This window comes from Felis catus, chromosome C2 (assembly GCF_018350175.1).
Source record: "Felis catus isolate Fca126 chromosome C2, F.catus_Fca126_mat1.0, whole genome shotgun sequence".
Taxonomy (NCBI): domain Eukaryota; kingdom Metazoa; phylum Chordata; class Mammalia; order Carnivora; family Felidae; genus Felis; species Felis catus.
The window spans coordinates 31,946,889-31,962,126 of NC_058376.1; the positions used below are offsets into that span (position 1 = coordinate 31,946,889).

Sequence of the window (15,238 nt, forward strand, 5' to 3'; positions counted from 1 at the left end):
AAATGAGGAACTGAATTTTAAATTGCATTTTGTTCAATCTATATTTAAATAGCCAACTGTAACTAGAGGCTACCATACTGGCCAACACAGCTCTACATATTAATTTAAATGAGTTTTGTCATCTTTTGTCTCCTAAAGGGCTGAGAACAGTCTTTCTTTTATTTGCAATCATGTGAGCACCTATCTGTACAACTAGAATATGGGCCCTTGGAGAACAGGGACATGGTCACATGGATATGTCACGTTCATAGCCATATCCAATGGAGACTGTGGACTTGTTCTAAGGTTAAACATACAGACTGCGCTACGATTTGTTTTTTTTTATGGTACATGACATCTTCACTTACATGCCATCTTCTATATCCCTTTTTCTTAGTTCCATGGGTTATTTTACTTCTATACTCCTATCTTTTGATTCTTTATAATTATATTAGTATTTCCCATATTGTGAATTTTGAAGGTTTTCATTTTGTTTTGTTTTTGTTTTTGTTTTTTTTTTTTTTTTTTTTTTTTTTTTTGGTAAGAACTCCGTGATTTTCTTTTCTTTTTTTTTTTTTTTAAATTTTTTTTCAACGTTTATTTATTTTTGGGACAGAGAGAGACAGAGCATGAACGGGGGAGGGGCAGAGAGAGAGGGAGACACAGAATCGGAAACAGGCTCCAGGCTCTGAGCCATCAGCCCAGAGCCTGACGCGGGGCTCGAACTCACGGACCGCGAGATCGTGACCTGGCTGAAGTCGGACGCTTAACCGACTGTGCCACCCAGGCGCCCCAGAACTCCGTAATTTTCCATTTATTCCTTCAGATATTTCATACTCTATATCTATAATTTAAAGTCATGTTTTAGCATGAAACCTTTGTGAATTTACTCGCCTATTTCTGAACCAAAAACACACAGTATAAAGTAAATTTATGCATTCACACCTCCAAAAGATATGTATTTCTCATATCTTCAGCATCTACTTCTATATGATAAAAATCTGATTTGGAATTTCGGTTAAATTTCATTTAAAATTCTTTATTACTGTTGTACAGTTGCTATTATTTTTGTTACTGCTATTAACGACTTTAGTTCACTCTATGGGCGCCTGGGTGGCTCAGTCAGTTAAGCACCCAACTTCGGCTCAGGTCATGATCTCACAGTTTATGGGTTCAAGCCCTGTGTCGGGCTCTGGGCTGACAGCTCAGAGCCCGGAGCCTGCTTCAGATTCTGTGTCTATCTCTCCTTCTGCTCCTCCCCTGCTCATGCCTTTTCTCTGTGTCTCTCAAAAAATAAATAAACATTAAAAAAAAAAAAGAATTTGGTTCACTTTAACTATACGTTTATAAACATTTTGACCTGTTTTATTCCCCAAATCTTGAAAATAATTAAATAACTGTAATTGTAACTACATACATCCTCATAAAGATGAATGCTTCATACAATTTAATTTTTCCTCATTTGCTATCTACTCTAGGGTTTATATTCTCCATTCTCCCAGGCTTTCTGGGAAACCCTGGTGGATGGTGAAGTGTGGAGATAGAGGGATGAAGACAATATACAGCCAGGGTAATCTGCTAGGTAATAGTCAACATTTTATAAAAATGTGGATTAATTTTTCCTTTCCAATGTAGGAAGAGGGGAAGAAATCTATCTTCTTGTGGCCAGTTCTGGTGCTTATACATCTCGAGCGGTCTCTGCATCTCTAACCTGGGCGACTGTAGGTGGTCAGGTTGCTATCACTGTTACCATTGGCTGCAGTGCAGCAAGTGATGGAGCAGTCATTGTGACTGTTGCCAGTATTAGGCCATGTGTCGGCCAGCCATGGCTGTGTGGCAGGTTCACCGATGTTCAGAAGTCCTGGCCTGAAGGAAGAATATATACATATATAAGCACATGTTTTACAAGTAGCAAATATCATTTCCTATTCAAACTTCCAACAAAGTCTCCATCTCATTATCCTCACAAATAACTTGGTCAACTAGGCTGAATGATATAGTCGTTCCTTTTATGTTACAGACAAGATAACTATAATGTGATGTAATGTCCTGGGGTGTCCCTCAGTTAACATGGCTGTAACTTTGTAAACTGGCTCAGTTGGGTCTCAGACTTAAGATACTGTACCATTTGCAATGCTCTCCTTTATTCACAGTGACTAGAAATCAAACATGGAAGCTAAAAATACAGATACATATATCTTTTAGTGTTTTAGCTGCTTAAAGAATATTATAGGTGAGGCAGTTTGCATTTCTTCCTTTTCTTGACCCATTAAAAAATCATGATTCTTCTTATGACTTCATTAAAAAACGGAACAAGCGCCTTTACTTAGACAACGGATCCTTCACAAGAAGCACATTTGCATAGTTTTCTTCAAAACCATGTTTCAGGAACAGAGTTGGAGGCTCTGTGACATTTTGCAGAGAGCCTCCTCAATGTTTCAGTGCACGGTTCTGTAAGCCTGTCAGGAGTTTCTGACGGTGACAATGTAAAACGCCATAAATTCCTACATAAACAAAGGAACGCTACTGAATTAAATCTGGTAAAACAAAAAATGTCCATTAGAAGAAATAGTGTTCATGTCTTTTTTGGCACAACAGATGTTAATGCTCTTTCACCGTGCATTGGGAAAACCAAGCACAACAATGGTTATTAATGGGAGCCCTGTACCACTAGCATCAGAGACGTAGAGTTGAAGAATGCCCTTCCAGGGGCGCCTGGTTGGCTCAGTTGGTTACACGTCCGACTTCGGCTCACGTCACCATCTCAGGGTTCATGAGTTTGAGCCTCGCATCGGGCTTTTGCTGTCAGCACAGAACCCACTTCAGTTCCTCTGCCCCCCTTCCCCCCACATAAAAATAAATAAATAAACTTAAAAAAAAAAGAGTGGCATTCCTGATGTCCTTTTCCAACATTGACTCTGAATGATAACTCAGCAAAAGAGGTGATGGTGCCTGGTGTGGGGTCAGATCCACCATAATTGGACTGGCAGTGAGATGCTGCAGACATTTTCTTCAGGGTTTCGTTTTCTTTGTTGAAATGACATCACCATGCATCTCATTTACCTGCGAAGCAAGAACCTGACACTTCACCCTCCATGGTTCCATGACACACAGGAACTGAGGAAACTTACTACGTACGTGATGGGTATTTGAAGAATAATTCACTCCAAATGAAGAACATGGATTTATCATTTATACGTCTGTATACACATGTATGTGTGCATATGGGTATATGTATCTGTCATAAAAATGAATATTTGCTCTTTGTTTACAACGAGTGACATCTTGTTCTGAGTTCTTCACACATATCAACTCATTTAATTCTTAGAACTACCTAGTAGTTACTACTATTATCCAAATTTTACAGATGAGGAAACTCCTCAGACACAGGTTAAGGAACTTGTGTATGGTTTTGGTAATTGAGTGGGTGACAGGGCTGGGATCAAACCCAAGTACTCTGGCTCTAGAATCCACACTCAAATCCCAGATACTATAAACATACATAGTGGGGCATGCTGAAATTTCCCAAAGTCCTTAAACATTCACATAAAAGACTGAGTGGGGTAAATGTCTGCAGTCTTGAAATTCAAAATAACCGCTGTTAAAATTGAGCAAACATACTAGTAACATTGTTGATAAAAACGCTTTGAAGAGAAATTTTGCTGAGCTGTGGAAATTAAAAACATTTAAATGCAAGCTGTATCAAAGATATCTGGAGCCTTTGAAATAGTTGTTGGGTATAGAAATTCTGCATCTAGTCATCTTTAACTTTCCTTATTTTATTTTCTCTTGAACTTAAACCTTGTCACTATAGAAGTTATTAAAAATAAATTTCCGTATTTGACACTGTAGAGATATGGGTCTAGTGTATGGGTCAAGTGGAAATTTTTCAGCCGACTTCTATGTTTCAAAAGGAGTAGACAATATTTATGATTCCTCAGGAAAGTACTTTTAAAGTGAACGTTTTTATATCATCATAAACTGAAAGAACTTTCCATATGTATGGGTGACTTCCAACAGGAAGTAGGATTAGCAATTCACCTTCTGGCTTTGGTTTAACTTGTATTTAGAATACTAATTATTTGGGGAAGAAGGTGAAGCATAGATTACTGACCCATAATGAATCTTAAAATGCCATGTGTATATTTCAGTGGGGTCTGAAAAAGTCAAGGTCATATGCCACTACTATGGTAAGGGTGTTAGGGTCTTGTTAAACTACAGATCTCATAGGCTATTTTTCTGCATTTAAGATGATACAGTATATATGAGGCAGATGTAGCTGCCCAACAATAAGAAATTAAGCAGAAGCAAAACTCAGTTCTGGTTACAGTAATTAAAATGTGTCTACAGTACATATTTTTACCTCATACTATTAGATGTTGTATTTTCACACTAATAATTGGAGTTTTGTTTATTTCTTCCTTGTCTTTCAAAAGACAATATTATCAGGGAAGGGAAGACAGTAGGGCTCATAAAGCCCAAACTTATCTTCCAGTTTATGTGAAGGGGACAAATTTGTGTCACAAAGAAAAAGAGGACATTGCATTTAAATAATTATGTAGCAACAGTTTTCATTTCCTCTGCCGCTCTTACGCCAGATACTCCAATCACTTCACTCCAACAAAACAAAACACAGCAACCTATTTAAGATCCTAAACCGCAAAATCAAATACTAGAGGGTGCCAGGGCTGGAGAAAATGGTACGGGGGCCTGACAGTACACGAGTGTCTGTGGACTGTCTCCTCTTTCCTTTAATAGTCTGCCAGAGTTCTGAAGTGCTGGAAGGAGCAAGGGATAGGTTGAAGAGTGGCCAGTATTTTAGAGAGAAGCAAGGCCTGAGCTCTGCTTCTTTGTCACCTCCCACTGCAAGGAAATGGTTTATTGGCATTCTCTACCTGTTTGGCTTGATTTTCTTACTCATTTCTTCAGGATTTCTCGGGTGTTCCCATGTTTATGCTGTGGTTGGGATTTTAAGTAGGGTTTTTGGAAGAGGTGACTGGAATTTTTGAGGTAGGGAAAACAAATGAATTAGAACAGCTACTTAATAGTTCTATGGTCCTCTCCTGGATCATATCACAAGCCTTTGGCCCTTTTTAAGTTGGGAAGCCAGCCGTCTCTGCTTACCACAACCCTCTTTTTCCCTTTTCTGGGAAGAGCTCAATTCACAATTTTGTGAACTAGAAAAGATTTTCGGCGTCAACCTTCTCCTTTATTATAATTTCCGTTGCAATGACTCAGCTCTGCCGTTGTGGTGGGAAAGCAGCCCTGGACAGTACATTAACAAATAAGTCTGGCCGTATTCCTCTAGAACTTTATTTACAAAACAGGTGGCCGACTGGACTTGACCCAGGAGCCCTAATCTGCGGAACCCTGATATAAACAAAAGATCACTGCATTACCTTATGTTAGGTGCTTAACTGTGGTATCTGCACAGCACAAAAGTTCATGGAGAACACAGCAGGTGAAGCTCAGGAAACAGACATGGGAGGGCAACACATTCCAGGCTCATGAAATGAAGATATATAAGAGAATCTAACAGGGGCGAGTGGCAGGTGGGCTGACACTGGATTGTAGGGTGTGGCACTTAGACGTGGGAAACAGACCTGCAAAAACTAGAGGTTGCTGGCTTCACGTGCTATGCTGAATTTGAACTTGATATTTTAAACATGGTGGGTTCTATTAAAAGCAGGCTCTGGAACAACTTAGAGACATGATCAATATGCATTTCCAAATGTCATTTTGGCTGCAATGGGCAAAGGAATAAACAGGAAGTAGTGCTGATGAACATAGATGAAGGTAGGGCTGCTGGGAGCTTTTGAGACAGATTAGGCAGGGGAGAACAAGTGTTGGATGTGAAACAGTGTTGCGATAGTGAAGGGGGTAAAAAGTGGGCTCAACAAAGGCAATGCTGGATGCAGAAGAAGGGACGACTTGACACTGTGATTTGGGTGGGGCATCTGGGTGGCTCAGTGGGTTAAGCGTTGGACTCTTAATTTTGGCTCAGGTCATGATGTCTCAGTTCATGAGTTCCAGTCTCGCATCGGGCTCTGAGCTGACGATGTGGAGCCTGCTTGGGATTCTCTCTCTCTGTCTCTCTGCCCTTCCCCCTCTCATGCTCTCTCTCTCTCAAAAGTAAATAAATAAACATAAAAAAAAAAAAAGAAATTTTAACTTAGGTATCATGAACCGAATGAGGTGGGAGGGTCAGAGCAGGGTCACAGAGTCTGAGATGCCTGAGGGAAACCAGTGTTTAAGGTATGGACGTGAGAGGAGACAGTGCAGGAGTTTGGATCGCTGCCCCTTCTCTTCCCACACGGAATCGTAGAACACAGATATACATGTGCACCCACTGCAACTCCCCCTCCCCCTCCACATACATACTCTGGCTAGGAAATGAGACTTCTTCCTAAAGTACCTCTGATTCCTCTTCTGCTCTATTTGTTCCAAAGCCCTTACCAACTGCTGATACTGTAGTCCACTTTTTAAATCTTTATTATTTATCTTCTATCTCCCATACTTAATGTAAAGTTCATAAGAACAGGAATTTTTATTGACTTGCTCGCTGATGCATCCCAAGCAACTAGAACGGTGCCTGTCACATGGTAGACATTCAATAAATACGTTCGATGAATAAATACATTTAAAATTGTGTCTGTAGCTATCATTTTGAGCACAGATTCTAAGATCTTTATTTATCTGTTGCCTCTGTAATATTCCAGCATCTTTTGTCATTTCATTTGCTACTTTGCTTTTAAGATATTTGGCATCTGAAATACAGAAGTTTCACTGTTATCCTATTTTTAAATTTAAAAGGTTACTTCTGTATGGTAATACAGCAAGCTTTCCAAATGGACAGTCAGTTCAGTTTGTTAATTTTCAGTTGATAGCTTGTAATTTTTCAGTCCTGCCATAGAAACTTGCTATTTGTAACTATGGATTCCTTCCATTAGTTCCTGTTTGATAACTTGCTCTATCTAGGTTGTAAATCCATTTAGAACAACAACCAGCAATATTTTACATGTGGGCGTGTGTGTGTGTGTGACAGAGAGAGAGAGAGAGAGAGAGAGAGAGAGAGAGAGTCTGTACATGTGCCCATGTACAGAAGCTAGCGCAGCACACTTTGTGTGCTATGGTTAAGATAAAAGTGAAAGTCTACAGTCATGAACATACACATGTAGAGAGCTGGTTCTATAATCAGGCCGTCCAGATTTATCCACGAGAGAATGTTGTGATGCCCAGCGGCTGTTTCATGACTATCTGGGCTACAATTTAGATGGAATTCTCCTGGATGCAAAACCAGGCTCTGGTTTAATTCCTGCATCAAGTGAATTTCTTCCTTATGAAGACCTCCTAGCTTTCAGTCTTTCAGGGACTGGCTTTGTTTCACAGGAATGAAAACAGCAAGCTAGCACGGGTACCTGGGAAGAAAAGGTTAGCCCTCGATACCCAAATTTGTGCAACACTGGTTAAAGGTGATCAACGTTTTTTTAAAAAGCATTCTTTGTCATATACTAAATTTAGTAATTTTTTCATCAGATGGTATGCTTCTTGGAGTATTTTACTCGTTTTTGTCTTTTCCAATTCCATCCACAACATCCAACTGTGCAAAGCCGAACACCCAGTAAGTTCATTCAATTTGAATTATCAAATGGTTTTGGTTGGAAGATTTTTGTTCTTACACTTTAAGCTAGATGTTGCTGGTTTGGGGGAAAAATCATCTTATTATAGAAAATGCAGAAGCGTGGCTCACATACATACACCTTTTTTCAGCTCTTTTAAGCTGCCTGTCACATCAATTTCTGATTTCTCTGTGAATATATTAAAGTTTACTGAATAATAATTACAAAAAATCATAAATATAGGATTGAGGTTCATTTTAATTAGAGGGAAAAAATCTCTGTATTAACAAGCTACCCAGATTTCTTCTTTTATCTCAACATATTTTCCTGCAACGCGAGAGCTGAACTATGTTGAATTCACAACAACAACAAACAAACCTAACCTACAACAACTTATGAGCAAATGCTGTGTTCAGCAGGTTTTCAAATGAACGCTTCCTCTTTGATAGTATCTGTTAACTAGCTATATTTCTTAATCTTCATAAATGCCATTGCTTAATTACTTTAACTCCTTTTAATCATTCGCTAAATCAGCAAGTTTGTCTTTCCCGGTTAACGTGCGCCCTCTGGTGTCCATTCACTGAGATGCAACAGCTCCAATCAACTGCTTTTGTATACAAACCAGCTCGGTTCCACAAGCACAGCGGAATGGCGTATTTCTAAAAGATTTGAACAAATCTCATCCTCAACTTCAACCTTTTATGCAAAGAAAGTGATGTCATTGAGGGAGCCAAGATGAGATACCTGGAATTTCCCTTAGGATCTACAAAACAAGCAGGATAGTTACCTCCCTCCACTGCTTACAGCTTCACCGCCTCTCTGATAAGTTACTAGAATATTACAAAAAAAAAAAAAAGAGAGAGAGAGAGAGAGAAAGAAACAATTAATAGACAGGTTTATGTTTAAATATCAAAAGCTATCACATCCATGAGCATCTTTCTTAAAATGGAATATTTTCTCCCTTTCTACTTAGAAGCATTACAAAAACCATCACAGAACGTAGATTTCTGATTCAACTAGTATTTTTTAAGATTGTATAACATTAAATATGTTACTCTTATTTTCTTAATGTGCCAATAAAATTAAGGACTAAGTAAAAGCAAACTTCAGTGCACTCTTATTAAATATAACTATTATGCATTGCTACATCCCCATTCCCATAGTTTTCTACTTTAAATTATTAGATCGTATGATTTCATGATTATATATATATATATATATATATATACGTATATATACACATATACATATATATACATATATATGTATACATTATATATATATACATATATATGTGTATGTATATATATATATATACGTATATATATATATAAACATATAAATATATATTTGGAATCTTAAATTTGGGGGAAAAATGACTAGGCTATTTTCCCAGAAGAAGTACCAGAAAGACAAAGATAAATGTTCAAATAAACCTTCTCTCTCTCTACACACAAAGATATATGTCAAGTTGTGGCAGTTAATTAATACGACCTATTTTTTCTTGTGGCTTGTAGAACCCCTTCCCATTACATTTTCATCAGACATGTGTACATATAGTTAAACTATATTTTAATGCTCTTGGAAGCATTCTCAGCCTAATGAATTATGGGTATAAAAATTTAGCAATAACAAATAGAGATTTGCACACAGTTAGGCAAGAGGTTAAGAAGATTAGCTTTTCTGTAAATACAGACACATTTTCTAAGAAGAAACATGTTTCTAAAAGCTGCCAAATTCTGCTACTTAGAAGAACTCCAAACGGGGAGTGTGTTAAGGAGAGATAACTGCTTCCAGTGATTACTTTAAATGGATTAAAACCGAGGAGGCAAGACTACAGGTACATCTTTTACTAAAAGGTGATGTGAAAGAAGAGGACCCACTTTGAAAGAAATTGAATAGAACAAAATATTAGGATTCTGACTTCAGGAAAATAAAAAGTTTTATCTTTCACATGTGCTGGGTATTTTGACTCCCTTTAAAAATGTTGATTCTGTGGACAGAGAATTGCAAGGGAGAGAAATTTTTGTTGGAAAACATAAAGGCTTAAGTTAAGGGTAAAAAAATGCACTGCCAAGTATGAAATAATCAATAAGATCATTAGCATGTTAAATCATGCTGAGGGTAGAAACAGAGTGTCTATCTAATGAAACACGTGCAAACAAGGCTAGGATGCGATGTGGAATCATGAATAAATAACTGTATTAAACGGATGAAAGGCAACACCAATCATTTCTACTTCAAATGCATGCCTGACATGAGTAAATGAAGGACCGTATTCCATTTTAAGTCCTTTCCCCCAACTAACTGCAGAAAATGAAATAAAAACAGAAACACAATAGTACAACACATGCCAAACTAACAAAGGAGAGGAGGAGGCTAAGTGCAAATATGTACCTGTTGGTGTGAAGGTAAAAGACGGGACTGAAAAATCAAAACAAAATATAAACCAGTTATTAAGCTGAAGAGAGAAAGGGAACACATCACATTAGTATAAATCAAGCAGACAGCTGAACATAAAACAAATGTAAATAACTAAGCCAGCAGTTCTGACGCTCTGATAGATGGATAAAACCAAATCTGAGGTTCAAAGAAGAGGCTTGTCTCTACAGGTACCATTTTGAAGCGTCTGGCATTCTAGTACAGCGGGGAGTCGTGCTGGGTTAGCCTGTGAATGACCCTGCATTTAGTGACAAGGATTTAGCTCCCGGCTTTAGTACAAACAGGAATCCTCTACTATTAATCATTTCTAAACATTGGTTGATGGATTCTCAAACAAGTATTATCAGGGTCTTGATTGAACCTTATCTAGAAATCTGAAAGTAAATGCTTATTAAAGTGAACTAATAGGTGGACTTAGGTATTCATTATTAAGAGAAGGAGAGAGACAGAGAGAGGGAGGGAGGGAGGGAGGGAGGGAGGGAAGGAAGGAAGGAAGGAAGGAAGGAAGGAAGGAAGGAAGGAAGAAAGGGAGGGAGGAAGGGAGGGAGGAAGGGAGGGAATGAAGGGAGGGAAGGAGGCAAGGAAGGAGGCAAGGAAGGAAGGAAGGACAGAAGGAGGGAGGGAGGGAGGGAGGGAGAGAGGGAAGGCAGGAAGGGAGGGAGGGAGGGAGGAAAAGAAGCAAAGAGGGACAGAAGGAGGGAGAGAGGGAGAGAGGGAGGGAAGGAAGGAAGGAAGGAGAGAGGGAGGGAGGGAGGGATGGAAAGAGGGAGCAAGGGAGGAAAGGAAAGAGGGAGGGAGGAAGGAGAGAGGGAGGGAGGGATGGATGGAAGGAGGGAGGGAGGAAAGGAAGGAAGGAGGGAGGGAGGGAGGGAAGGGAGGAAAGGGAGGAAGGAGAGAGGGAGGGAGGGAGGGAAGGAAGGAGGGAGGAGGGAGGGAAGGAAGGAAAAGGGAAGGAAGAGAAAGAAGGAACAAAGAGAAAGAAATGAGGAAGAGAGGGAAGAAAGAAGGCAAGAGCGAACTGAAACAAAGAGAACCATAAAACTGAACTGCCAAGAAATGCCTGACACCTTATCACGTAAACAGTGTAATACTATGTTTTTATCATTGTGGAAATTTGTGAATGGGAAAAAATGGGGAGTTTTAAACTTTAATTTCTCTATTCTAGTTCACATGTAGAAGCCTTCTCCGAGTAGGCTGAGCAGTTTTTAAACGTCACCCCAGAAGCTAACAACACAACAATAACGCCCCACTGAAAGCCTTCGCTCTCTCTGCAGTTATAAATCTTCATCTCGTCAGTAATGCCTGAAGTTCAACTGCAGACCTCAAAAGTGGCAGCCTTGCCTCCCCCACTTTTCCTACCTCCTCCCAAATGCTGGGTGTTGGATAACACCACTAGTGTTTCCATGTCATTTCCTGGAGGGAGGGGGCTGACTCATTTCCCAAGCTCTTCGCATTAATCGAAAGTAAACACTGACCTGGCAAAGACAGCAAGGGAACCTACGCTGCTTTCTTGAAGACTAAAGTTTGTGTCTGAGAAATCCTTAAGTCACACAAACTAGAATATCGATTCCTTATCGTGGATCATCAAGTTGCCAAAAAATGTATTTTCCACTTCACATATGAATGCCTCCCAGAAATTTACTTTGGGATTAGAGCCTTTGGGGCTGCTAACTGTTAACGCTGGGGCATGCCATACAATTGTCACTTTTCACCAAACCGTTTTATCTCTGAGCACACTAGAAGGAACAAACACGAAACCCTCAATGCCGTGTACCCAATTTACACACTGGCCTTCGTTTGGAGCACAGCCGCGGGCTCCCGGGCTGTGTTTTCTTTCAGTTAGGTCTTTTCAGAGAGTCAATGTAATTTAGCTACAATCAAAAATTCAGAGTCATAGTAACAAGTCTTCATAAATAACAATAATAATAATAATAATAGTAATAATAATAATAATAATAAAAGGTACATTGGAAAGTGAAGCTATTCAAATGCCTGAGCATTAATTTGCAGTCATAAGGACATAGGGACAATATGAAAGGTCCTTGTCTGTACTCTTAGCTAACTGCCAACCCAGTCAAAGGAACTGAAGGAGAGATGAAAAGAAGTCCATCTAAGTGAAATTTTTACAGCCTGTACCCCAAAAAACAACTTAATTTTCAAAGCCTCTGATAATACAATAATCTCTTTTTACCCAGTGATGCTGGTGCACCGTGTGAATGCATGTGGAAAAGGGACATGGCATGTTCCAGCATAGGGTTTATCTACAGATAAATGGGGGTGTTTAAAAATGCTCACTGTCACCCAAAGTCACACTCTGGCTTGATGGTTTATAGGGCAATAGGTTCTTTCATGTCTATTTCTTTGAAATGCTTCATCTCGTTTTTTCTTTTAATTACTGGCATTGATTTGGCAGAGACAATTTAAGGTTTCAGGATGCACTTTTTTTTTTTTTGAATTGCATGTAAACAGAATTATGAAAAAGTGCCAACAAGGCAAAATGGGAAAGCTGAATCGAATGCTCACCAATTACATTTGTAATTATGTTCTATGATTTCTGCTTTAACACAAGCTAGTTAAAAGGACAATGATATTAGTTTAATAGGCTTTGCACAAAGAGCACATAGGCATCTGCCAGCATGCTTAAAGTACATTAGTGGAAGAAGAGAAATTTCAGAGAGGAAGTGGGTTTCATGTCACATATTTAGATTTCAAGACAATACAGAGCATTCAATTGTTATGACTGTACAGCTACAGCACCTTATGGCCCTAAGAAGTACAAGATTCCCGGAGAATTCAAGAGAGTCCTCATCTGCGCGTTAATTAAATCACTTATCCTCTTCAAGCTGGATTTCAAAACACAGCTCCCAACACCCCTGCCCCTTCCCTGCCCCACGACACAGGGACACCCGCAAGCCCCTTCTCGGCATTGCCATTTAGTCAAAGGTTTTATATGGTGACACGTGTGAGGGACATTGTCCTGCTTTGTATACATAATGAGCGCCAGCTCCCTTTGCAGTAACCTCCAAGCCCTCATTTTCCATTTCACAGGCAGGGATACTGACATTTTGCTTCATCTCTAGACAGAATACATATCTGAAAAAAAAAAACATTTTTAAGGATGGTGATGCTGCAGCAAGTGTACCTACATAGAATGCTGCACACCCACAGGCAGGAGGCCCATTAATTTATTTTTGCAGCACGGTGATGAAGTTGTGCGCACTCTTTCTTGCCAAGATCCCTTGTGACTGAGAGCACTAATATTTTAGACTGCTTCTCCAGGCTGTTTTATAAGTGTACAGGGACCGTCAAGAGAACTTCTCATTGAGAAAAGTTCTAGCTAGCACCACAAATTCTGACTTTGCCTATAACTGATTAGAGAAAGGGCTTAGCCAAGACACTTAGGAAATGTTCCCTTCAAAAATTCTGTTGACGGTTTTCTAAAGGGTGGTGATGCTGGGGGGAGGGGATGTGTTTATCGGTAATTCCCTTTAAATTTGCAGCCAAGCAAAAGTGTTGTCTTAGATTTGCATAGAAGCCCTATGACTGGGGTGAATGTGTAACGTGTCATATAAACCAGGGCAGTTTTGAGAGCAAAAAAGGAGCAGTATAAATAATTTAGTTGGACTAAAGACATAAATTGGGCCTCTCCCCAGATAGCCAGAACCTTCGCTCACAATACCTATAGCCCATATCAGAGGCCCAGAATTGATTAATATATTTGTTGGGAAGGTGAGGGCAGGGAGGATTATTTGCCTGAGAAGGTTCACAAATCTTATCAAAGAATAAAAAATACAAATCACCAATGTACAGACTTCAAAGGCATGTATGGCGAAGGTGTCTGAAAATTCTTGGTGTACTCAGTTCATCCATACAATTGTAACTAACAGCAGCCAGGTAAACTCTTTCTTCTAAACCTAGCAACACATTTGTAACAAAATCCCCACCGCTAATTAACGGCATATCGATATTCAACTCCCCAACTTTAAATACAGCAATAAAAAAAATAAAATAAACACTCCTCTCTGCAAATGGAGGCACATCATTTAGCTGGGCATTCCATGTTCAGTAAGAAATAACTATCTAATAGACCATCAGAAAGAATCATAAAATAATTAGTTTACAAATAAGCTCTTCAGCTTCACGAAAACAACAGCACTCCGTTTAAGCTCGGTGCAGAGCTTGTATTTATAACTCCTGGGACAACGAGGCTAAAACATTTCTTCAAGAATGTAAAACCATGGAGTAACTCCCCCAAAGCACAGGAGACGGTGTAACAAACAAGGGTGGACCTACCTTGGTGAAATCTATTTTAAAGGAATTGAGCCTGAAACGGATAAATAAACCCTTGTTGGAAGTGCTGCTAATCAAGAGGAGTCAACGGGTGGAGATGACAATACAATAAAAGCACTTTTGAAAATCTTTCTATATGAAATAATTTACTACAGGAGATATATAGTCATGAATATTCTGGGGCCACAGATTAAAATCAGGAGTTACACAAACATATTACAAAATGGAAAACGTAGGAAAGGTAGTACCTTTTCTGATACCCGCGTAAGTACTAGTCAGCCCGTTTCTCTTCTTGCGGTGCCGATAAAGCCAGATGCTAAACACCATGAGGATGATCCAGCAGGCTGCCCCGATTCCGGCAATGAACGCTGGCTGCTTCACCACATCGGAGATCTGCTGAGCAAGGCTGACCTGGTCTTCAGGCGACACAGGGTTTCCATGAGAATCTGAAATGCCATCTTTGGATTAATGTGGGTTTAAAAGTCAATGAGACAATGAATGCATACTTATCTAAGGTGGCTATCATTACTTTGTCAATTTTTGGACAGTAATTTCTGTCTTTTATTCTGTGACATCCACCTCTGTTAATTAAAACAGTCCAGGAGATTGTCAGCAAAATTATATTCACTTTATCTTCATACAAAACACATATGATACGGTAATTTTATGGACTATACTTAAAAACAAAGACAAGGGCGCACAATTTCTATTTTTTATTCCAGAAAACTCTGCAGCTTATTGCTTAGATGAACTTTCACAGGTTACTGCTGAGATAAATACGAAACTATAAATCTAAAAAGTGAAATATGTCAACAATAGTATATAAATAAGGAGTATCAAATAAGTTGTATAAAAAAGGTATAAACTGTCTCAGACTTCTATAGGTTTTAAAATATTAACAAATAAAA

The 15,238-nt window shown here is 39.1% G+C and overlaps 1 protein-coding gene across 10 annotated transcripts in view; it reads right to left on the reverse strand.

Annotated features, from left to right (window-relative positions):
* The window catches only part of ROBO1 (roundabout guidance receptor 1), a 1,129,831-nt gene that overhangs the window by 39,353 nt on the left and 1,075,240 nt on the right, over window positions 1-15,238 (reverse strand). For 7 of the 10 annotated variants that reach the window (XM_019839543.3, XM_045036754.1, XM_045036746.1 and 4 more), the window contains 4 exons: window positions 14,579-14,776; window positions 9,996-10,022; window positions 8,386-8,428; window positions 1,691-1,845 (listed from right to left, as the gene is read on the reverse strand). In XM_019839543.3, the coding sequence (XP_019695102.3) occupies window positions 1,691-1,845; window positions 8,386-8,428; window positions 9,996-10,022; window positions 14,579-14,776 (423 nt within the window). The remainder of the gene's footprint in view (window positions 1-1,690; window positions 1,846-8,385; window positions 8,429-9,995; window positions 10,023-14,578; window positions 14,777-15,238) is intronic. The other 3 variants (XM_045036748.1, XM_045036755.1, XM_045036753.1) reach the window with 1 other exon arrangement.